At 36.4% G+C, this 24,215-nt stretch overlaps 1 protein-coding gene across 22 annotated transcripts in view; it reads right to left on the bottom strand.

The window, feature by feature from the left end:
* Nucleotides 1-6,585: 6,585 nt before the first annotated feature.
* MADD (MAP kinase activating death domain) overlaps nt 6,586-24,215 on the bottom strand; it is a 72,390-nt gene continuing 54,760 nt past the window's right edge. For 21 of the 22 annotated variants that reach the window (XM_050336042.1, XM_050336053.1, XM_050336046.1 and 18 more), the window contains 8 exons: nt 23,987-24,097; nt 23,131-23,238; nt 22,876-23,040; nt 21,986-22,058; nt 20,135-20,241; nt 14,726-14,795; nt 9,771-9,817; nt 6,586-8,086 (listed from right to left, as the gene is read on the bottom strand). In XM_050336042.1, the coding sequence (XP_050191999.1) occupies nt 7,979-8,086; nt 9,771-9,817; nt 14,726-14,795; nt 20,135-20,241; nt 21,986-22,058; nt 22,876-23,040; nt 23,131-23,238; nt 23,987-24,097 (789 nt within the window). In that variant the 3' untranslated portion in view covers nt 6,586-7,978. The remainder of the gene's footprint in view (nt 8,087-9,770; nt 9,818-14,725; nt 14,796-20,134; nt 20,242-21,985; nt 22,059-22,875; nt 23,041-23,130; nt 23,239-23,986; nt 24,098-24,215) is intronic. The other variant, XM_050336061.1, reaches the window with a different exon arrangement.

Raw genomic sequence — 24,215 nt, 5'->3', positions numbered from 1 at the left:
TTGTACAGAAGCTGTCAAAGCCTGTGTGAGAGTTAACAAATGCTCCCCCCCGAAAATAATTTTATCTATTCACAGATGAAAAGTGAATCAGTTGAAGCTAAAGAACTAAATAACAATAATGTCCATTCTGAAGTCATGACAGTGACTCTGTTTGGCATAGCTTCTCAGGTTGCAGCCTAGTTTGTATTCTGCTATCATAAATATGTGAGTACTACCTTAAAACCTAGCAGGCATATCTGTGGTAACAGCTGCAGAATAAACATACTTGTTGTTTCCCTCCTGAGCATTAGTTTTATGACTGGTTAATAAAAATGCAAGGAGTATTTAATTTCCAAGTCACTGTAAATACAGGTGCTATCCTCTAGCACTAAAGCTGTTCTTGCAGAAAGGGTGCCAACTACTACATACATTTTTGTAATATCCATAAGGCAGGTTCATATGTGTGTGACCAAGGAGGGGAACATGTGTAATAAGAAGTTATGTTTCCATTAATGTATGTTGTTGTCAATTAGGTACTGATGTATTTTATTTAACTGTTCAAGACATGGTTAACTACTCCAATCAAGACTTGTAACTGAGGGCACAGTAGCACAGTTATGCAGATAGAAATATTGTAAAATGGAAAAGTCCTAAATTTTCACACATTCACATAGTTGCTAATAAACCATTGCTTGGAAGATCATTCTAATGTTAGGCAGAAATCAGAGAAAACTACTTGCATTCAGTATCACGTTTAGAAAATCTTCGCTTTTCTTTGTAGTTGCAAACTCCAAACCTTGTCTTTGCTGGATTGTTTCAATTTATATGATCACTTCAATTAATGCATGACCTAATTTTAGCACAAGCTGATTATATAGATGATGACCTAGATGATCTAGATGACCTTAAAAGGTCCCTTCCAATCCAGACTGTTCTATGATTCTATGATCTATCACCCTGCCTTGCTCTTAAGTTAAAATACTTATGTATTATACTGGTGTGAAGCACAAATTAAACTGATGGAGTTCAAATTTTCCCAACAGAATGTTTATGAAAAGTGCCTCACCTGTCATGAGTTTATCTTCCTCTTCCCCTCTGTAACAGAGAACAATTATCATCACCAACTTTTTCAGATTATTCTATCAAATCATATATGTGTTACTTGTTGAAAATTACAGTGAGAGGTCAAGAGGTTCCTACATATTATTTAACAATTTTTTCAACAAATGGCATCACAGATATTTAACCTAAGTACTCCTCACCTGCAGGTTTCATTTCTTATGAGAGAGGAATATTGTTCTAGCTGTTTCAAGGGAGGTCTACAATTGAGTAGAATGAATGAGAACACAAGAAAATATGAGTTGGTAGAAACTTTTCCTTAATTTAATCATACAATGACCATTAAAATAAGAGTAGCATGAGAAAATACTTTTCTGGAAATCAGAAAAATCATTTATGTTGCTTTATCACAGAATTTCTTTGAAATAAAATCCCTGTATGTATTTAGAAGAAAGGTTTGTCACTGACATATCATCTTGGATATGTAGGTTTAGAACTACAAGCCATTCCTGCCTCCTTACAAATGAATTTTATAAGAACAGTCTGCTGAGATTAAAAATAGCCCCACTGATACCTTTCAAGTGCTTCCCAACCGCAGAACTCTATTTTAGGGAAACAAAAGCTGTCATTGAGATATCCTTTACTTGTCTTTGGGCAGGGTCCCCACAGCACTCTGCATAAGCAACACATCTTAGACAGCTTGAACTGGTGAAAGTTTAAAAGAAACAGATAAGAACAGCTTCATGTATTAGGTCCAGATATGGAAAAAAACAGTCAGGCATCTGCTGTCTGTGCCAGACAGAAATGTTGACAATAAGCAGTCCTAAACCCACAGATAACTATCATAGCTATGAACACATTTCATATCTATTGTGTATTAGGATAGCTTCACCAGACAAATAATCAAAAAAACCGGACTAATATAGTATATATAAAATATCAGTGGATATGAAAATATCAAATAAAAATAAGTGGTAAGTATGTCCCCTTTTTCTTCTTCACTGTGGATAATTGTCTGAACATGATTTTGTATTCCTTAGAGCTTATTTAGCAAACATGAAGAGTATCATACACAGTTTTGCTTTGTTTGAAAGTATAAATCATGGAACCCAAATATATGAACCCAGATTGCGCATAAATGCAGTCTGACCTTCAGTAAGGTTGAATTTGCTTGCTGTCATAATGCTAATAATCGCCCCAGGAATCCAGATCTATTCCAGGAAATTATGATCACAAAAAGACTACCTACTAATATAACTCTCAAACACATTTGCTTACTGATGGTTTTCATACACCAAACTGAGAAAAAATGGCCAAAAAATCCAAGCATTTCTTCTGCTTTATAGGCTAGTTCATTGCATATGTTGACTTAAAAAAAAATCCAAGTATAGCACATTTTGATCATAGCAAAATCCTCAAAAATTTCTACCTGAAAACTGGAACTGTTCTTGTTCATTGGTATAAGAGGGGTAACAGTACTGTTTATTTACAAAGCATGATTTCCTTTCATGATTTTTTTTGTTTCCTACAGTACTGGAAAACTTTAACAATTTATAAAATTTGTTAGGTTACAAGTGTGTTTTAGACAAATTTATTTCTTTTTAATATCGGGTTAAATGGTTGAGCCCTTTCTAACAAGGAATGTTGGGAAGAGCTGCTTCTGGGAGCTATCAGAGTAGCAGAAATAAGACTGGAAATCTTTTCCCTCTATAGCAGTCTTCAGCACTCCACCAAAAATAACTTTATTTAAATGCAAAAGCAACAACAGTGGAATCAGGCTGAGAATGAAAGAAGATGACAGAGTGTTTGATAAGAACAGGAGAGAGGAATAAGAGACTGTGACTGGAAGCTGGAAAGGGGCAGATATCGGTTGAGCAGGAGACTGGGAAGAGTGTAAGTCTGAACTGCTTAGGGAAGGAGGCTGGGAGATGATGATGGTCACAGAGGAGAGAAGAACTTATGACCAAAAAAGCACAGGTGGAAACAGATAGAGATGATCTGATGGGAAATTGAGGTATAGAGCTGAGCCTGACTGGTTGAAGAGAGTGTAGGCCAAGGAAATGTGAGGAAACAGTGAGGAATCCAAGCAGGAAGATGTGTAAAAAGAGAAAAAGGAGAGTGTCTCGATACCCAGCGCACTGTGGATGGACTGGTACTCACTGGAGTTAGTACGAGAAACTGAAAAGGCAAAAAAGAGTGGAAGGAATTGCAATACAGAACTAAAGTTTTCGTATAATTCAAGGAAGCAATTGTTTAGAGTTCTACTGGTATTTTTCCTGCCACCATTTGTTCCTTTTTATGTAGAGCTATTTTGGGAGATGGGGATTTCTATTTCTAAGTAGGTTCCTAAACCACGTTTATCACTATAGTAACTGTTGCAAATAGAGGCAGGACTGTTTGCCCTTGGCTGACATATATATATATTTATTTCTGACACCCTAAAACAAAATTAACTAATGCCAAAACTACTGTGCCACAGAAGTTTTGAAACATTGTACACCTGTAAACGGAAAGTTAACTTATGCTTTTACTAACCTTGGTATAAGCATTGAGCTCATTTTTATCTGAGCGCAGAATCTGCCTGAAAGAGGTCCACTCTAAGCATGGCATGTACTCAACCACACTCAAACCTCACTTGACACCAACATCAAGCTTTTAAACCTTCAGATACAGTGCTGGAAAGAGAGGTCACATACACACTATTATTTAAAGCATTATCACATTTCTACTATTTTAGTCAAATGGCCAAATTGGGAATGGCTGCAGAATCTCAAAGCTGTCGCTCACACTGAACATCTTACGAGAGCATTACAGGGTAGGGCTGTATCAGAAGCAAAGTCATCAGAAGCTGTCTGGAAACGTCTTGCCCTTGTGAAAAGCAGATGCATCAGACTGAGTTGTGACTTCTGTAAGAGCAAGAATCTCCTTGGCATTGTGTGGCAAGGTCCTTTGCACAAAGCTTCTGCTTCTTCCTCTTAAATCTCACTTCTTCTGGAGCTAGAGGATGTTTTATTTCACCGACACCTGGCTTGTCTAAGAGCAGTAATTTGGAGTTCCTAAATACCTAAATTCCTAATTACATAATACAGAGTCAGAGTTAAGCAGGAGCCATTGTTCTCCCAGAAGGAAGATCTTGCCTCAGAGGTAACATCACTTGACTTTCAACTATTTGGCAATCGAGGGGAACTGGGATGTAAATATTGCTCTTTGTGAGAAGCTTAGCTTCTATTTTCTGCCTTGTTCTGAATTCAGTGATAACAGGAGCCTATGCCCATTTGTTCCCATTGTAGGCAACTGCTTCCTTACTAGAAACACACTCAGTGGGAAACAAAAGCCCTTCTTTGGCATAAGTAGCAAGACTCTAGAAATATCTTCAACATTTTTGCAACATAAAGCTTCCAAGGAAGGCTTAGCATCACAGCCATCTTCCCATCCACTTTGATTACTAAGAGAGAATTTACTTGGAATCAAAATTCTTAATGACTTATGCTTACAAGCAATTTAAATTTAAATACACAGAAGAACATTTTATCTTACTCTGCTATCCTGAATTGTCAAAAGAGGAGGATACAGATTATCTGAAGTTAGGAATCAGGGTGTAGGAAATTTTTACAATGGTTTTCTTAAAGTAGTGAATTCTTTCCTTCAACAGACATCTTCAGTAAGTTTTTTCCAGTTATATCCTTAATAAATATCCCTTCAGTGTTGTGACACTCACTGATGTTTAAACCTTTAACCTTTAAAATGTGGACCCACTCATATTAGGAGTGGACACTGCATTCATAAATACAACAAGAGCTTTTTTTTTTTTTTTTTTGAACATCACGATGAATATCCACGAACCAGGAGACAAATTAGTAACCTTGGTTCCACTTTGAAAACCCCTGTGTTTGCAGAGAACACTTAATGGTCATTTTCAAAACCAACTTCCACAAACAAGAAATTGTAAGAGAAAAAGAAACCTCTTCAGCACAAGGAAGTTTTAAGGCAAGTTTATGACTCTCTCTGACATTTGTCTAAGTGCCTCAGAAATAGCACAAGTGTTAAAATAAAAAGGTTGCAATTCTGAAAGTCTTAAAAACTAAGACACAGGCTCCTCCTAGTGGTAAAAACACAGGAATTATTCGTTTTGTGCTAAGAAATTTCTAGAGCTATTTATTATTACCAATTACTCTCAGCCTTCAAGTTGGTTCTGGAAGGTTTAGAAACCCCTAACTTCTTTACTGCTGCTAAGGAATTCTTAACTAAATATTAAAATGAGTGGGACATGACTAAAACCACACGCCAACAACTGGAATTATTTTTTTCCTCCAAAATAAAGTTTATGGACCTCTTAGCGCTTAGGAGTGATGAAGGGAAAGAGGAAAGGATAGAAGACTGAATTCCGAAAATCTTATGCTTTTTGTACCACTTTTAAATCTGACCTGCATTTGGTATCCAGAGAGCAGCACTGTGCATTTAGCAGTGGGAACACTGCACAGAATGCCTTTGGCTCAGATAAACACGCTCCATGCCTGCAGTTCTCAGAACACCTGCTAAATCCTAATCATCAAATCCAAGAAAGATTTTATATATTTCAAAAATCACTTCCATTTGGAAGCCAAGACAGTTGCTCTCACCTAAAGAGCAGATGCACAGTGTCAGCCCACTTGCTGAGGTTGGTCCTGATTCATCCCTGCCACAGAACAGCAAACAGTATATTTAGCCACACCTGTTCTTTAAGAAAATTCTGTCAAAAGGGAGAGAGGGCCATTTTTATTAAAGGTCCTTTAAAAGTGTTATTCCACACTGAAGTTTTTCAGCAGTCTAGAGCATACAGCAGTTTATGTAATTTATGATAAAGTCACAGAAAAATACATTAGCAAAAATATAGCTTCTACAAGGGAAAAAAAGCTGTATACAGTAAGTGATGCTATGCATTTAATAACCGTGCCCTTATAATTTTAAGTTAATGGTTTGATTATGTTAATAGGTTAGTAACATAATTACAATTTAAAAATTTAAATTGACTACCCGAGTGGGACCCACTATTGCAGTAAATGGAACACCTACTGTAGACCAAAGTGCTTTCAGTCTTAACTGTACTTTTAGTAGTATCAGGACCATTACAATCGCTAAAAATTCAAATACTGCTAAAAGAAAATTTACAGTCTCAAGAGGACAAAAGAAAGAAAATAATTTCTAAACAGGCTAATTTCATGATTTACCAATTTCAGTTTTGCCTTCAAGCTAGGAAAGGATGAAAAATCCTTTACACATCATTTCTATTTGCAAGCATGCAATAAAAATTTCCGTACTTCAGATGTGACTGTTTTCCCTATTCATGTTTTTCAGACACTTTTTTTTTTTAAGACAAATTACACAGATGTTGTGACAGAAGAAAAAAAAAATTACTTTTAACCTCTTATGTGGAAAGACATTTAGACTGCCCATTTATAGTCTTCTGTTTTTCATTATTTTATATATGTGTATGGTATATTTTGTTTATAATTAAATTCATTTCAGAATAAGTTACACTGATTGAAAAGCACACAAGATGAAAACTAGTTGCTGGTTGAATGACATTTTATTTTCACATTCAGAGAGCTGTACAGTTTCTATAAATAGATGTGATACTATAATATTTACATCATTTCCTCACCCATATTGGTATATGCCATTTAAAATGGTAGATACCCTGACCAAGCCAAAACAGGGTTATTTCTGGGTGCATTTAGTCAGAATTCTATGTCAAAACATACAATACATCAGTTTGCATCAGAGCAATTTTTCCTGGTATTTTACATGTAACATTATTTTCTCTAGGCAGTCTCATCTTCCAGCATCCTAAGAGCTTTCCAGGCAAGTGCAGTACAGTTCAAGAACAAAAACAGGATGCAAAAAAACATTCATATTTGGCCTATTTAAAATAAGGAATGTGATGGATAGTTTTAACTATGTGAATTTCATTATACACAAATACAGTATTTTCAAGATCCCTTGAAACACAGGTATAGATTGAAAAAAAACCCAAAACAACAACCAACCAATAGTTTAAAAAAATTGAAGACAGCATAATCCCCTGGGCTTCTGAACACGTTCTGCAGATTTCTATAATGTACTTCTGCAAATAATGTTTCCAAGTTTTCTCACTCCCTTATTCATTTTCTAATCCCTGTGATTAACTGCTGTAGGCAGTGCTTTTATGCATCTGTTAAGTCTACTGCTGGGATAACTACAACTGTTACCTAAATTGCCATTTGAAAATCCACACAATCCATGAAGTGTCAAGATTTTTCACAATATACTACCTTCAGAGTTTCTCTCTCCACTTCTTTTCCTACTTGAGAAGTAGTCATCTCCACAGATGGACCAATTTAATAGCCAAACTTCAATTGTCACGTGGTATTTTAAGACTATGACAGCTAAATTGTTCACCTCTACCAAAGGTATCTGAAGAACTATGTGACAAGAACTCTGTGTCAGTAGTTAAAAATGAACAACACAGAAGGAAAACAATAAAAACACAACATTTAAACAACATACAGGACCAGACTGCTTCCACTGTGCACATACCAGAGAATCGGAAAGCAGAAACCTGCAGTTGTAAAGTGATTAAATTTTAACAAGTACCACTAGAACAAAAGAAAATGAACTCAAGCTGTTAGTCATCTTAAGAAAAAAGGAATTCCAAAGGAATGTCCAGAGTAAGTAACTCACAGCTGGATGCAGGTGCTCAAAACTGTCTGATTAAAAGCTCGTTTAAAAACTCCATTACGGACGAATTCAGAAGGAGACTGAACAGTGAAGTCTCAGGTTTTTCTATGGGGAGAGACTTGCAGGGTCATACATAAATAATCACGTTCTCATAAAAGACAGAAAGTGAGCTCCAGTAACTGCAGCAGAACTGGGAGTACTGCATATCAGTGTGCCAAAGGGTAGGTATTTCTAAATATCATGATCAACTGGAAACTGGTCGAGGTGGTTTGCTTTTATTTTCTGCCTCTTTCCCACGAATTGCAGCCACATAAGAGAAGAGACACAGCACGGAGTAGCAGATCTCATGAGCCTACAAGAATTCAGAAAAAGAGACAATGAAATTAAGATTATTAGGTGTTTCCCAAAATCCATTGCACATTTTGTATTTTGCTATATGTCTTTCTTTATGAGGCAACTACTCTGGCTAGAGACAAAAATCAGGAAAATGTGTCCCATACCTTCTAACTGAGATGAATAGAGAAGAAAATATATATAACAAACTAAAAACCTCCTTTAGGATAAAAACATTAGTTGCTTAATAGCATGATTTAATAATCTTTAAAAACAGTGTGCCAAGCTGGAAAGTTGGACAGCCGGCTTTAGAAAAAACATTCTACATAATTACTTTTGGTCTGTTGTATGAAGTTACAAGACATTTTCTGGGAGGGTTGAAAGAGCTAACTAAAAAAACCTAAACATCCAATACTGAACCTCGACTAACAAGATGGTGGGATTCTTCCTTATTCACAACTACCTTGTTATGCTAGGACTGGTAATCCTCCTAATTTTTAATCAAACACTAGTAAATAATATGAGCTTTGGGTTTCACCTTTTTTTTTTTTAATTAAAAAACCTCTACAACCTAATATTGCATGTTTCCTATGAAGAACACCAGGTAATTTTGTCACTATCTTAAAGGAGAGGGTTTCACATAGCATTACCAAGTTTTACAATTATTACTTTTCACTCATTGTGTGCTATTATTTAACTGAAAATCCTCTTTTAACGTGTGACTGGGAGCACAATTCAGTGAAAGTAAGACTTAGACTTAATTTATATCCTAGTTCTAATACTGGCTATTCTGGTGATGTTAAAAACTCTTATCCTGTAAACTGACATTTAAAATCTTTGTAAATCTAATAATCATACAACATTTTGTTGTATTATAGTACAAACTAAAACACTTATGTCAAATACAATTTTTTTTCATTGAACTGGCTTTTCTTATTAACAGATAGAGCTACCTGCTTCTTAAACTACATATATTGTAAGCATTTTGTTCTACACATTTCTAGTTCCTTCAGTTAATTTTTCTCTCTCTCCCTTGAAGGACTGAGTTTCCATGAAATCAACAAATGTTCACACTGCACTTCTGACACAAAATAACTGAAGAAATTCCAGTTCTGATGATAATCATTGTCTTCTATTTCTTCCTTATAAGTGCATATAAGCCTGATCACGTGTAAAAGTACTAAATATCATTATGAACTGCTGGTGTTCCCAAAATGTTATAAAAACTGAACACTAAATCATAGCAGTAATTCATCTATACAGCAGTGTATAGATGTCTATACTTGTAATGTTCTCTTGCATCTCCCTGCTCACTTTCATGAGGAAATGGGAATTTTTCATAAACTGTTAAAAATCACTTTATGCCTAGGGACTAGTCTCCCTTTACATTGTTTCCATGGATTAAGGATTGTGTTCTGCACTGTCTTAAAATTAACAGTTCCACTAGTTCTTATTGTGCTACACCGGTTACCTTGCATCTTCATCTACCTTTAAAAAGAGACAGTGTTTTCTGTACTACCTGTTGATTTCCTCTAATTTCATAGGTACAACAATCACCAAGTTTTGTTGTCTTCCCCTGAGGAAAACTAGCATAAGAAGCAGCACTGCAAAATCCTACAATCCCAATGTAATTCTTTTTGCTACATGAAAATGTAAAGATAGATCCTCTAGGGAACTCCCAGAAGGCATCACAGGTGACTCACCATTGGCGTCTTGTACTTGTGGCTCACCACTTCTTTAGTTTCAGGAACTAAAACCGGACGGGCAAGAGACAAAACAAAAAGTTCAAAAAACGAGAGGCAAATGGGAAAGAAATAGCACAACGTTCCCATAGGAAAGGGAAGGGATGCAGACAGACAGCAGGTGCAGATACAAGCCACCTCACTATCCTTCACTTCTAGATACTTTTCCTTCTTTTCATTTACATTATATATGTCCTTGGAAGATACTGATAATGATAATACATTACTCAGGTTGACAAAAATTTTCACTGCCTCTGTTTGGCACATTAGATATTTGATGGTTCTTACGAGACTGGCTTTTCTCATATCACTTATTCTTGCTAGACAGCAAAAATAGTGAAAAAATAAGGCTAATAACCAAATATGCCTTATGTCTACAACAATAAAACATGAACCAACAATTCCATGGGGATTTATCAATATGTGATTCCCACAGATTTTGCCACTAAGATGTTTGTATCCTTCTCTGCTGAATAATAGATCTCAAAAAACCTGTTTGAGACTATACAGTAAGTCAGTGAAATCCAGAAAAAAAAAAATAAAAGAAGTTGAGGGAGAAAATTTTCTAAACTGGAAGACTGTTTCCCAGCTTAATTTTAAGTTTCTCAAGATATTCTTTCTCCTGTATAGGACGTGTGTGATTGTATTTACTTGACATACTGACTGAAAATGTTCATAGTTTTTGAACAAGTTGTCTCAAATAAAATACTGAGTTCAGTGACACGTATTCTTAAAATACCAAGCTTTTTGGCTTATAGAAGTCTATATGAAAGAGGATTAAGGCACTGATGAAAAAAATCCATTATCCAGAAAATTTCATCTTGCTCCCTTGCACTGCCTCAAACTGACAGAAAGGAAACAGGCATAATATAGCTTAAGAAAATTTGTCTTTTGTTTTCATTGTGGAACGCCTTAGAAAAGCATGCTGTAACCATCCCATTTCACTGCATCTGAACTGTGCCTTTGATCCACACTTGGTCTGCAAATGTTGTGAACAGATACCATGGGAAATCACCAGGAGAGAACAAAGACCACACTAACATACAACTGGCAAATTTAAAATGTTAAGATCAGTGGAATAGTGGAATACCAAGACCAACTCTGAGTACTTCCCTTCCAGAACAGCTGAAATTTGCCATGGAATTTCTGTGTCACAACAAAAGAATTTCGAAGCAGTACAGAAATTATCCAAAACCAAACCATACCAGGTTCATAGAGGAAGGATAAATGTTTTATTACACACAGTACTAGTGACAAAAAAAGAAACAGAGGCAGATGAGTTCAGTATGAAGAACTAGGAAAAGTCCACAACAAAACCTTTCCATGCAGATGTCATCTTTTCAACTATGATGTGACACAGCTGAACGCTGGAGAGGGAGACGAATCACACTCTAAAGGGCCAAAAGTAGGCAGTGCAGACTGGGTTTGAGAAAGTTCTCTAAATATAAATCAGTGCCTACTAATTCTCATATGCCACGGTATTGTCATTCTTGAAAAAAATCTAATGAAAAGTACAGAATATGATGGTAAAGAGTAATGGGTTTGTTTTATTTTTCAACTCTCACTTTTCTTGAAGTTAGCAGTACATTATGGACTCAGAAACAAGGGAAGTGCACACCCAGGCTGCACTGCCCCAGCAATACCAGAGACTAGAGTTGGGGAGATAAGGAGGTGCACATCCAAGCTACCTTACCCGTTGGCACCAGATGTTCCAAATTAACTCCATGTCACCAGGGGATAAAGGTGGGAGTGAGGCTGGTGCACAGCCAAATAGGATAGGACTTTTACAGCTGTGTAAGTCTCACTGCCCACTGGATAACATACAACTGTTCATAAACTCTTCAAAAAGCAGGAAGGGAAAGCTGTAAGGACCTTGTGCCACAAGGGAAGGAGAGAAGGGAAGCTGTAAAGTCCTGTATCATAACTGAGAATAGGAAGAGAGGGAACAGGAGAGCACCTAGGCAAGGTACTGTCTCCCCACTTCACAGTCAGTAAAAACTGCCTTGTCTTTAAGTAAAGTACTCCTTCACTGTCCTTGCAATGCAGGAAATTCTTCTGAGATGACTGAGTTATGAAGAGTAAAAAGAGTGGGTTTGCATTTACACTCAGAGAAGTCAAAGCACTACTGCTGCAGAATACAAAGAAAAAATAAGAAAGGAAAAAAGAAAAAACAAACAAAACCCAAACTCCCAACAAACAAAACCCCAAACAAACAAAAAAGAAAATACCCAAGCCTCCTAAGACTCAAGCCTCAAATTGAGAGATGAGCAGAAGCACTTTTCTTTTAACATAAAAGTTATTCCTGATGATGTTGAACTGAGTGGATTAAGGGAGTAAATTATTAAGCACCATCTTGCAGCCTTTGGTCCTGTGAATTAAACTACGGTGCTACCACAAAATGGGTTTAAGGGGACATCACTTTACCTGCTGGAGAATGAAGGTTTTCATAGCAGCAACGGTGAAGGGGCCACAAGAAAGTAAAGCACAAGTACACAGCAGTAACTCAAATTTCAGAGGGAAAAGCCTCACACTTCCTCACTTAAATTTCCACTTCCATTTGTGGGGCACAATTCCTGAACATCTGCTTGCATCCTGGTCTGAAACTACAAGTCCAACTTTCACGCTGCCTCTAAGCCCAGCATTAACACAAACAAACCTTTAATTTCCTGATAGAATATCACTACTTTGGAGCACTCACACTTCGTAAAATCAAATAAATCTTGCATTGAACTATTTCCCATCAGACTAGAGTATGCAGGCTTACCAGTCTCTATCTTTCTAAAAGGATCTACTACTTCAGTATACTCCTACTATAATGAATCTCATGGCAAGGTTCATCATGTTTAACATAGCTAAATAACTTCATTCTTAAGAAGTCCAAGCAAGTTTTTGCTGAATGCTGTTAGTCTACTATTAATAAACACTTTAATTTATCTTGAACTGGAGAGACTGGCATATCTTCTCACCTTTACAACAATTTTAAAAGCAGATCTGAGGTAGTTTCTCATCTCTGCACAAAAAGAAAGGTTAACTCCCCTTCAACATCTTTTTTTCTTCTTTCTCTTTATTAGCTGGATTGGCAAATTGTAAATCTCATTTGGTACATTTAAATTGGTTCTTGTATGTGAATCTATTTTGGGAGGAGGATATTTTGAATTTAAAATGTTTAATTTCTCAATTTGTGCTTGTAGAATCCAACTCCCAGTTTATTTTTAATTACCTCTGAAAATTACCCTTTTATAAGTTCCATATCACAATTCTAGCTTTTGTAATAGGCCCTTGATTATAAAAAGAAGTACTTTTTCTTGTATTTATTACATACATTATTTAGGTGCTAACTGCTGTGTTACAGAGTCATCAATATAAGTTGACTTGAAATAACCAAGTCAAACACTGTCTTTTCTTCTTGTGCAATATAAACAATTATAAGAAATATTGTGCATTAAAACCTCTCAAAAGTGGTCCAAAATTCATTTCTGTTTCAAGTAATTTCTTTTAAGTTAAAGATTTCAGAAGCTGAAGCCATTCTTTAAGCTAATTTTATGACTTCTGAATTCTCATCTTTGTAAAACTTAATAATCTTTTACTGATTTGAATACTTTCTATTACTAAAATGATTCATGCCCATCATGGTGAAAACCTGATATCAAAGGAAGATACAACCATAAATTGAGGACACATTCTGAACATATAAAATATTGGAATTTTTTTGTGCTTTAAGTATTCTGATCTGATCATCTGAACCATGAACAACATTTTTTTTAAAATGGGACAAAACTGTTCATGAATTCAAAGCCAAACTTCTTGGAGATTTATAGTAAATAGAAAGCAAACTGCAACAGTCAGAAGGGTTTTATCATTTGGATACCTTAGAACTTTGTATCACCAAAAGGAGACAACACATTATTATGGAAAAGGACATTTATTTCAGAAATCTTGTATTAATCTAAGGGAGAATCCCTCAGCCATAACATTCTACACACATTACCAAAGAACAAGAAGAGTCTTGGTAATGGGAGCTGCTAATTTAGATTTTGATTAATGGCCAAAGTATGGGTGCTGATCTACTATGGAAAGAAAGCCACAAAATTTAGCTTCTTTTTAAATGTTTCATGAATACTCCTAAGACCTGGACAAATGCCTCACAGATGGGTGGAAGAATAAACCAATACAGATTTGGGAACTTATTTCAAGAGAAGTATGTGGATCACTCTTCCAGAGAGCAGCATCTGAAGTCACTCATTTTTTTCAGACCGTAGTTAAGTATAGCGTGTCTGGCACTAACACTGAAGAGTAACTTGGAATTTTCCCCAAGCTACAGTGCTAGGCAGATTATATGCAATAGCAATAACTGACCAAAAGAGTACAAATTCCCTGTTCTCCTTAACCTTTACTTTTCCACCCTTTACCAGTCAGGCTCCAAAACAAAGATCACGGGATAAATTAAGTGCAACCTGACAAAACATCTTCTGCTCCCTACAACAAAAATTAATTCCATGTAGAGCAAAAATGAAACTTTGCGATTAACTGCAGTTCTTTGTAATGAAAGCATAGTGTGTTGAGAAAGATCAGCCTTAAATCCTGCTTAAAAAGTGTGCTTTCTCAGATGAAAAAGAAACATACCAAAGGAAATTCCTACACACATCCAAGCCTAACTGTTCTTTTGTTTGCTTCAGAAGACTCAGGACATTTTCTCTGTCTAATAATAAGAAAAAGCACCTAGGTCACAAATCTTAATAGGATGAAAATTAATGTGTAAATTTTTATGTTAAGTCACCTATCTCTCAGGCAACTTCTCATGTGCAATCTACATTCTCTCCTGTCTTTGAAATTGCAGTGCAACTCTGAATCTGAAAACTGGAAATTTGAGTTACTGCCATGTGAGTACAGACCTAATATCAAAATAATGTAATTACCAAATTCCTCCAGGACAAAGACTCCTCGCACAGTATTGCACTTTTTAATGTGATTCAGCTCTATGAAAACCTACAAAAACAGGAGGAAAGTAACATAAAATTAGTTTGGTTTGGTTTTGCGTATTCAACTAAACCCCAAAATTAAACAAAAACATCATCACAACAGACACAACCTGAAGTTTTATAGCATACACTACCAGTTCAATTACAGTTTAATATATAAATAAAGGGTGAAATAAATATTCAGAAGACAAACTTGCCACAATGCTAGAAATCAACAAAAAACTTAAAAGTGCTAAGAAGCGAAGACAGCAGAAGATGAAGTACCTTCCGCTCCTTGCAGGAGGAGAAAGCATGGAAGAGAAACGAAGGAGTTAGTAACTCTGACATATCCAACATTGCTACCCCTTCAGGCACTCAAATGAGTTATTGCAAAAAGAATACCAACACACCTGAAATACAGCAAAGAGGGGGACGAGAAAAAAGCTGACTCCCAAATTTGGCGCTATTTGTAGCCTCTTATCCATCCCAGTTGGTTTCTGCCCCTCCATGCATCCTCCTCCAGCACAGAGGGCAGGTAAAGGGCACTACACTTCCCACCATGACACTGATCCTCCTAACCTATCCAGTAGTTGAATTGAATCCAATGAGGAACCACTAATCTTTCCTCTCCCTGACAGTTCTGTCCTTTAAGATTTTACTAAAGTTTATGATATATAATCTTCATAATTACTCTTGGAACCTCCTCCTTTAACAGTCAGTACTAGCTTTCTGCTTTAAGCAGGATGGGAGAGTTTGGATTCTTCTCTATGGTTTGCTCACTTCACATATGGCTTTTGCCAGCTGATTAATCACTTGAACCCCAAAAGACAAAAACAGTTGAACTACATGACTAGGTTTTTCAGTCCAGAACCTAGATGCCAAGACTGCATGAATAAACAAGTTCTCTTTGCATAATGAGTTTGTTCAATATCCAGTCTATGTCAAGATACAAAATAATCCCTTCTTACATGCACATCTCCAAAAGGGTCAAAGTCAGTACACAGACATAAAAAGCTGTAGCAAGTCCTATAAGGAATCAAATCCATACTCCAGTTCCTAGTAGGTTTGCTTTTCAAGGCAGGAGAAACACTAAGAGTAACATCACCCTAACACTCAGAGTGTCTATGTCAAACACCTTAGAGAGATCCTTGCAAAACTGTATTACAGAAGTCTGGTTTGATACTTTCAGTGCTTATACACTTATGATACCATGATCTTGGGAGCTTTTTTTAAAAATGGTACTGGAGAAACTTCATTGTCTTGGAAAGAAGGGAAAGGAAAACTTTGCAACCATCTTGAATCCTGTATTAGCAACAACGATGTAATCATACACGATATGCTACCCAAGAAAGGCAGTCAAGACTAGAAATTGTTGTGGGCTTTTTTTTTAAGAAACAAAGTTACATGTATCAAGAGAGATCAGTAAATGCACCATATATCTGAGAGAAGACAGGCTGATTTTCAAGTCAAAGTGATTTTATTGTTATTTTTATTGGCAGAGAACTAACCAACAGACCCGGGATATTTTTTGTGCAATATAAAACCCCCAAAACTTCCACTTACTTAATCAAAAGTCTGAAGCTTGCCTTCTGCTTACATTCAAGCACTCAAGGGAAAAGGATACTTAATTCTATCTTTTTTTGTTTTCCTGTTTTCATCCATGTTCTGTATCAGTTTAGTTGGTCAAAAACATTTTATTTATTCAAATATACTTCCAAAATTAACAAGTCAATAACAGAACACTTTCTTTATTGCACTTAGTTCCTTCTTCTGTAATCTCTTCTGTGAAAGGTTTTTGCTAGTAGTCTAAAGTTCAAAAATTCAGAAACTCAATAGAAAGACTCAGGCGAAACACTGCTTGTTTTATTTGGTAACAGTAAAACTGCCTGAAAGACTTGACTGCCCCAGGTGGTCATGATCTGGGTTAACGTGCTGCATTAATGAGTGCTGCATTCCACAAGAGTTATGAGCAAGATGAGAATTAATCAAGTTTGTCACAATTACAATCCATTTTCAGAAGATATAAGTTGATGGGCAATTTCTTGCTATATCTTTTAAGGCACAGAGATGCTCTCCTCTCACTCAATCAGAAAACACACATAATGGAAATAACAGTTACTTACCCTAGGGACAGAGCATTCGGTGTGGATCCTACTATAGATGGGCATGTGCCTGATGCATCTTATTAAGCTTCCATCTATTTTTGACACAGGTGAATTGATAACAGGGACAGGGTACTGAGTCTCAATATTACAATTTGCAGATGTAAATTCAGAATAACCTGCCAATGCCACAGGTACACTTGATACCTCCTTATTCTAAAGAAATTCCTCTGACCTGCTAGGTATAAATAGACTTGAACATTTTTTCTTCTTAAACTTACATGTGCTGCAGCATAGCAACGCAATTTGTGAACACTGGAGACAGGTATCCTGTGTCAGTAACAGCCTGCCCCCCCTGCATCTAAGACATTTCCTAAGGAATTCACAAGATGGTAAGAAAATATACACACTGCAAATCAAGAGCCTTCAAAACCAGCTTCATAACAGCAAGCTCCATTCTGGCACTGAAGCAGTATGTTCAGTCTTCTCAGGTAGACTCCATTTATACTTTTTTTCCAAAGTGGAAACCCCTCTTCCTCTGTTCTAAATGAATTATTTCTATGCTGTCCAATCAGGCAGAGCAATAGAAATCCCTTATTTTAGTAAGCTACAATACTGAAAAGAACACTTGGAAAGACAGCCAAGAACAGAACCTGTATATGGAGTAAGGAGAGGAAGATGAAGAGAAAGCTGTGCCTGAGGAGGTCCTGTAGGCTTTTGTCGGTCAGTATCTCCATACAAACCCGACAGAAATGGAAAAAACCATTTTCAACACAGAGAAATAGTTGAAGGATCCAGGTCTTAATGATGCTTATATGCATATTCTGAAATCAACTGGCTAAGGGAGCAAAACTGGAAAGAACAATTCGTCTGGAATAGCAGACCTTTTATTAAGAAAGCAGACTGGTTGATGAGTGTCAGAACAAGAATACCAACATCCTTTTGCTCTGCAGGTTGTGAAACAGGAGGGGATTTTTTTTTTGCATAGTGCAACGAGTAGAGTCCCTTACGTAACTGCTACAGTTATCCATTCTATAGAAACCCTTAAATGAGAGACTTTTGATATCTGTCTAGATACTTTGTTTTGGCAACGAAAACAAAGACATACATTAGGTCCACTAAATGGAACCGAATGCCGCAGTCAGTTGGCAATGTAATCTAACAAGCTAAGAATTAAACATATTGAGTAAAAGCAGTGTATTTTCCAAAACTGTACTTGTTTCAATATCCATTAAAAGTAATGGTAACTCATCTGGCTACAGCCTCATTGGAAAGGTCATGAAGAGAAGGAATAATCCTTCAGGTGAAGCAGAAAGCTGGCATACTTCCTGGGTCTGACCTACACAGACTGTCTTCCAGAAAAGAGGTAGGAATTTTCATCACAGACAGTAAATTAGAGCACCATTCTCTCTAAGGAAGGATATGATAAAGCTGGTATTCTAGGAGTGCTGGTACCAGTAGCACAGGTCTCAGTATCTGTTGTACAAAATTCAAGTGGTAATGCTCCTGACAGTCACATAATAACAATCAGCACTAGGTTTCCCTAAGGTTTCTTTCAGAAGGTCTCTCCAGTCTTTCGGGAAAAAAAAAAAAAAAGGCTTTGAATTTAAGGACAAGGCAATGTTCCAGGATTTGAAGTTTTTGTTTTGGACAGATACATTTGTGCTCACTATGCCCTTAACACTGAGTGTCTCTGTCTTGGGAAGACGCCTGCTACACTTAAGAAGCCATGCTGACGATGATATGGCTATCTTCTTATGTATCTTTTCTCACTGCAACCATATATGTGCCTGGTTTTTCAATTCTGAAATAGAATCATTTCCATTAACTGTTTAAGTAAGTACTGCTTACTTCCATGAGCAGTTTGAGCTCAACAACTTTTTTGACTTCTGGTAGAAGCAGAAAAAGGAGAGGCAAATAAAACATTCCTATGGTGTGTCCTTACCTTAGGACAAAGTAATTTCTATTATGCCCATCTATAAGGGTATCAAACTGTTGCTTTGAGACCAGGGTTTAATTTTCAAAGGCTTTAGATCTGCCATTTCCAATAACTATGCAAATTCATTCTGTACTACTGATGACTTCCTCTTGCAGTTCTTCATATTTCAGTATATCCAAAGAAAAGTTAAAATCTTTAATTTAGTAAGGCAGACTGTTCCATCACAGAGTAGGTTTGAAGTACTACAGCAGGGCAGGCACAGTCTAGGTTCTACCCTGGTAAGAGACAACAAGAAAACTGAGGGAGGTTCACAACTTTCCACTCCTTATACTGGCACATACAAACTCCAAGAGGCATATGGTGCTGCTGTGACCTTGGGAGAAGTTTTTAAATTCTGAGCATGTGTGTTCGAGATGCATGTGCACTTCCAGTGGGATCTACACTGATGTATCCTCAAAGAAGAACAAAGCTTGTGTGGGGAGAAAAGTCTAGTCAGAAGGAAAGGAAAAAACACTCCACAGAGAACTGACAGAAGCTTTTCTTTTTCTCTTTCTCTCTCTCTCATGCACACACACAGTCTCTCCCCTAAAAATTGATTCTACTGTCTAGCGTAGCATGCATTTAATATCATAAGCAAAACAAAAAAAACATAAAGCAAAATAAAAAACAAGGATCAAAGGAAGCAACAGAAACAACATCCAGAGAAAGGAAGAAATGACAACTCTAGTTGTGTTTCCTCTATGCCCACAATATCTGCTATTTGGAAGGAAAAAGGAATCATATTTTTTTCTTATTTTGTGAATTACATCAAGAATCGGTTTCCCATTTTATTTTCATACTAAATTCGATAGATTATTCCTAAAATTTTAAAATATAATAGATTACATATGATTCAGAAAGTTACCCTTTGTACCACTAATATTCAAACACTGTATCTTTAAGGTTGACTGCTTATGCAATCAGGATACGTTCACACTGTGATGCATTACAACAGTTTAGATTACTATTGATCACTTTTTCTATCCCTTAACATAGGCTAATATTTGCTTTGTGCTTAGATAATTCAGATCACCAGAAAGAAGCAGCTAAAAGATGTAGCAACATCTTTCTTTAACTGATTATAGTTTTCCTGAGGATATCGAATTTCAGTGGTTTTTTACATATATATATTTATATCCTTGTGTGTTTGAGCGTAAATATATATGTGCTTTTTTATCCCCATCAAGCTATCCCTTGTCCTTGTTGATACTCTGGGAAAAGGAAACACCTATACAGGCAAGCAGCAAAAAGCTTCATGCTCAGTTTTCTCACAGATTTCCCTCATACCTGACTGTGCATAAATTTCAGGTTAATTCCTTCCAATGTGACCTGAAGAAGACCTCCTTCACCAGTTTTCATATCCTGCACAGGGAACTCACCACCCAACTCAGGGCCTGTGATGTTAATTGAAAAAAAAAACCAAAAACAACCAAAACAAAAAAACCCACAACAACAAAAATCCAGAAAGAGAAAGAGAAAGTGGAGAAAGCAGTCAGCCAAGTCATGATGGGAAACATAAAATAGTAAAACCATAATTTCTATTGATGTCCATAGCAAAAGGACACTACCAAGGACAGCGGGGAGCATTTCAGTGATTCTACCCACTAATGACATTTTTCTGAGAACCACTAGACTTTTAAGTATTGTAATAAATTTCATTCTGGTTATATGAAGGGACATCAATGTCATCTCAGTCTGTGTTTATTGTAGTTCATACTGGGGTTTTGTTTGTTTGCGTTAAATGCCCTATTTCATTTCTGCATGGTAAGACACAGCAATCACATAACACCACAGACAGCACAGTCTTAAGTACAGACACGTAAGCAAGCACAAGTTCATTTGTGAGCTGCATTATATGGTGTTGTTTTAAGTTTCTGGCAATTAAAAAGTCAACATGATTAAAACAATAACAATTTAACAGAATATATTAATAGGTGACAATCCAGGCATTTTCATGTAGTTTCTTCTTCATTATTCAGTTCAGCTAAAAAATGCTTCCTTGAAATTATTTTTGAAAAATTACTGTTTCTGCAGAACCACTGAACTCTGAGGAATGACTTTCAACACATTTCAAGCACTTTTCAAACACATTTTTAATACTATATTATTGCCCAATTCTTAAAATAGCTTTCAAAGACACTTTTTCATTCTTTACCCTCAGTGAAAGTTCAGTCCTTCTTCCCCATCCTCAAATTAAACTGGACTAAACTGATAGAAAGGATTAAACTGGTAGGAGAAATAAAATGGTAGCTCTTCCAAGCTCCAACAGCTAGTCAAGCGTTGAACAGTTAGGATGCGAGATAAAAACACAAGTCATTTTCTCAGTCATGCTAATGTCAGTTATGTGTATAAAATGTAGATCTCTTAGGCACAGCATTAAGACACACCCAAAATAGGCTTGTGCCTCAAAGCATGGCTCTCAGAGTCCTAACATCCACTTGAAAAAAAAAAAAAGAAATAGTTGCAACAAAAATCAAATTTGAAAACACAAAACCACAGTGTGTATGAACAGACTCCAGCAGAGGAGAAACAACCATTTTATGAAGGTATAAAATAAGCCACCTTCATGTTTGTTACTCAGGTGCATACAGCACCTGCTCCTCTGAGAACCAAAAAAAAAAAAAAATGGAAAATTGCCTTCCCAAGAACTTAGTCTTCCAAAATTGTAAATCCACTTTCTTATAGTTTTTGGACTCAACAGGAAAAGGGGTGTTTACAAAAATATAAAGATTTACTAGTATAAGATTGAGTAACACAAACAAGCATATTTATTAGCCTCCATTCTTAACACAAAGTGGACAACGTAATTCTATGTCTCAATCAGGAATATAAGCAATAGTTAGCCAATCATGGAGAGAAACTGAAGTTGGTGCTGCATAGTCTTTTCTAGTATTTTACTGGCATCTAGTCCTCCTTACATGTAACTCTGCTTTACAGGGGTGTTTTGGTTGTGTCTGTATTGAGAGTGAGGTAAAGAGGGCAAGCTAGTGATAGCACTCTGTTATGCACACATGGATGTACAAAGTCACCCTAAGATTTCCAAGTAAAATGAGATTATGTTCAAAGAAGTTACTAATAAAAAAATTTTTTTTGATTGCAGATTAAACAACAAATGCTCCCAACAAGCAAATCTCGTACCTGGTTTAATGCTTTGCTGTCTTGCTGCTGCTCGCTCCATACTGTCTTTTACACAGTAGTATAGTTCCCGACACTGACAGGTATAACAAGAGTAATACAATGTTATTTCTCCAAATCACTAAGAGAGAGAAAATACCAGCAAGATTATAAGATTCTACAACAATAACAATCCCTATGCACTGCATAATGACAAAAAGGCTATAAAAGTCCAAGCACACCCAATCACCAGTTGGCTTTTCTATTTATTTTTCATGTTTATAGAGAAACTATTTAATAGCATTTAATTTCACAAGCTAGAAAAGAGTTCATGGCTGGGCACATTCTAGCCAAGTTTATACAGTTTCCTACTGTAGATAGGTCAACAAGTTGTAGGGAAGGGATGTCATTGAGATTGACCTTGACAAGCTGCAGAGGTGGGCCTGTGTGAACCTCATTTAGTTCAACAAGGCCAAGTGCAAGGCACTGCACTTGGGGCAGGGCAATCCAATCCAAGCCATTCTATGATTCTATGATCAAAAATTACAAAATTAGCTCAACTCCTAAGACATAGTTTTATTTAGGTTTTCCCCCATGAATCTATCATAATATTTTCACTATCTTCACAAGCCTGCAAGCTCACACAAAATTTAGTAACACTGATGTTTTCCTTCTTCTAACAAAAAAAAAAAAAAATAAAAACTACTTTCTGGTATACTATTGTCTTCAGGTAAATGATAAGGCATAATGCCAGCTTCAGACGTCAGTGCTACTAAGCAGCCCTTGCAGTTCAGTAACCTGTGCTGGAAGGAGAGTGCTGTTTTTTGGTTAAACATGAAATATGACACACAAAGGATTTGTTCTTTCTGTGCAACTATCCCTGCAGTATTGTGTGTTTTAAACAAAATGCACACCTTCTTTGTGTAGAACTTGTTCAGTTGCGTCTCCTGACCATTCCTGCGCCAGAGGCAGAGCACTTTTGTTTTGGGACAGTAAGTCATGTTGATGAGTTTCTCATACCACCAACGTTCATATACAGTTCCAATGTTGCTTCTCAGCACAATGCAATCATCACATACCTGGGAGCACAAAATATTATGTAAGATTTCTAATGTTATTTCTCTTACTTTGTCTGCTACTAGTTGCATTCATTTTACTCTTGTCTCTACCTCCATGAAAAATATGTCTCCTGTTGTGTCTGTCCCAGCATGTACTACAAAAGTCTGCTTCTTGATATGGCGGCTGCCACTGGGTCTCACAGGGAGTTCCCGTCCATTCTAGAAAAAAGCCCACATCCAATCATTAATGAACTTTGAAATCAATTTCTCCTTATATATTGAAAAAAAAAAATTCCATTAGGTGACACTAGAAGCATTCTCAACAAATAAAAGAAAAAGGTATTTTTAGCACAGCTGATTGGAGGTAATTTTGGGCAAAGCCTTAAGCAAGTCACTCTAGTAAGTTTAGTTTCAACAGGTGTGACTATGACAGTTATCAGAGCATACAAGTCATTCACACCGATACCATACTCAGTATGGGATAGTGAGGTGTCTCAGTTCCAGTAACATTGGAGTAAACTGGTCTCATTTTTCCAAATTAGTTGTTTATTCTGCATGACAGCTGATAGTGGAAATAGTTTAGTATAGAAACTGATCACTACAAGTCTTATAATGACCTGGAAACTGACAGAAAACTAAACACTTCTTACAGTCATTGTAATAATAAAGGTTTGCATGCCTACGAAAGTGATATTAAGAAAATGTTAGGGTTGCATAGAACAGTGGTACATCAGTGTAATATTTATACATATCTGTATGGTAGCTCTAATTGATAACTGCATAACATTATAACACTATAAACAGGGTCATACAGTATTGTATGCATGTGAAAGCAGTATTTAATAATTCAATTTAATTATTTTTAATATTTTTAAATTAGTGTTGCAGAGAATATACAGAAGAATTTTCAGGCAATTTATTTTCTGCACTTTAGATCCCAAAGACACATCATCACTGTTTTACTTACCAGATTGGCAAGTTTGTCTAGAATATCGTTTATTTGCTGGCTGTGCACCAATCCAATATGTGATTTCCCCATTAGACGCCGCACCTTTTTCCTAATATCATTCTTGTTCACCTAGAAAGCAGACATAAAGGCAGTCAAATACTCTTGTCTATTCACAGAAGGCAACTCCTATCTTGTCCCAAATATGCCTTTGTTTCAATTGCTAAGACAGTAAAACAACTGATCTCCA

Source organism: Myiozetetes cayanensis, unplaced genomic scaffold, assembly GCF_022539395.1.
Source record: "Myiozetetes cayanensis isolate MyiCay16 unplaced genomic scaffold, myiCay2020 scf6-25, whole genome shotgun sequence".
Classification (NCBI taxonomy): Eukaryota; Metazoa; Chordata; class Aves; order Passeriformes; family Tyrannidae; genus Myiozetetes; species Myiozetetes cayanensis.
The sequence above is the reverse complement of the archived record's forward strand: the minus strand, read 5'-3'. Positions and strand labels throughout refer to the sequence as shown.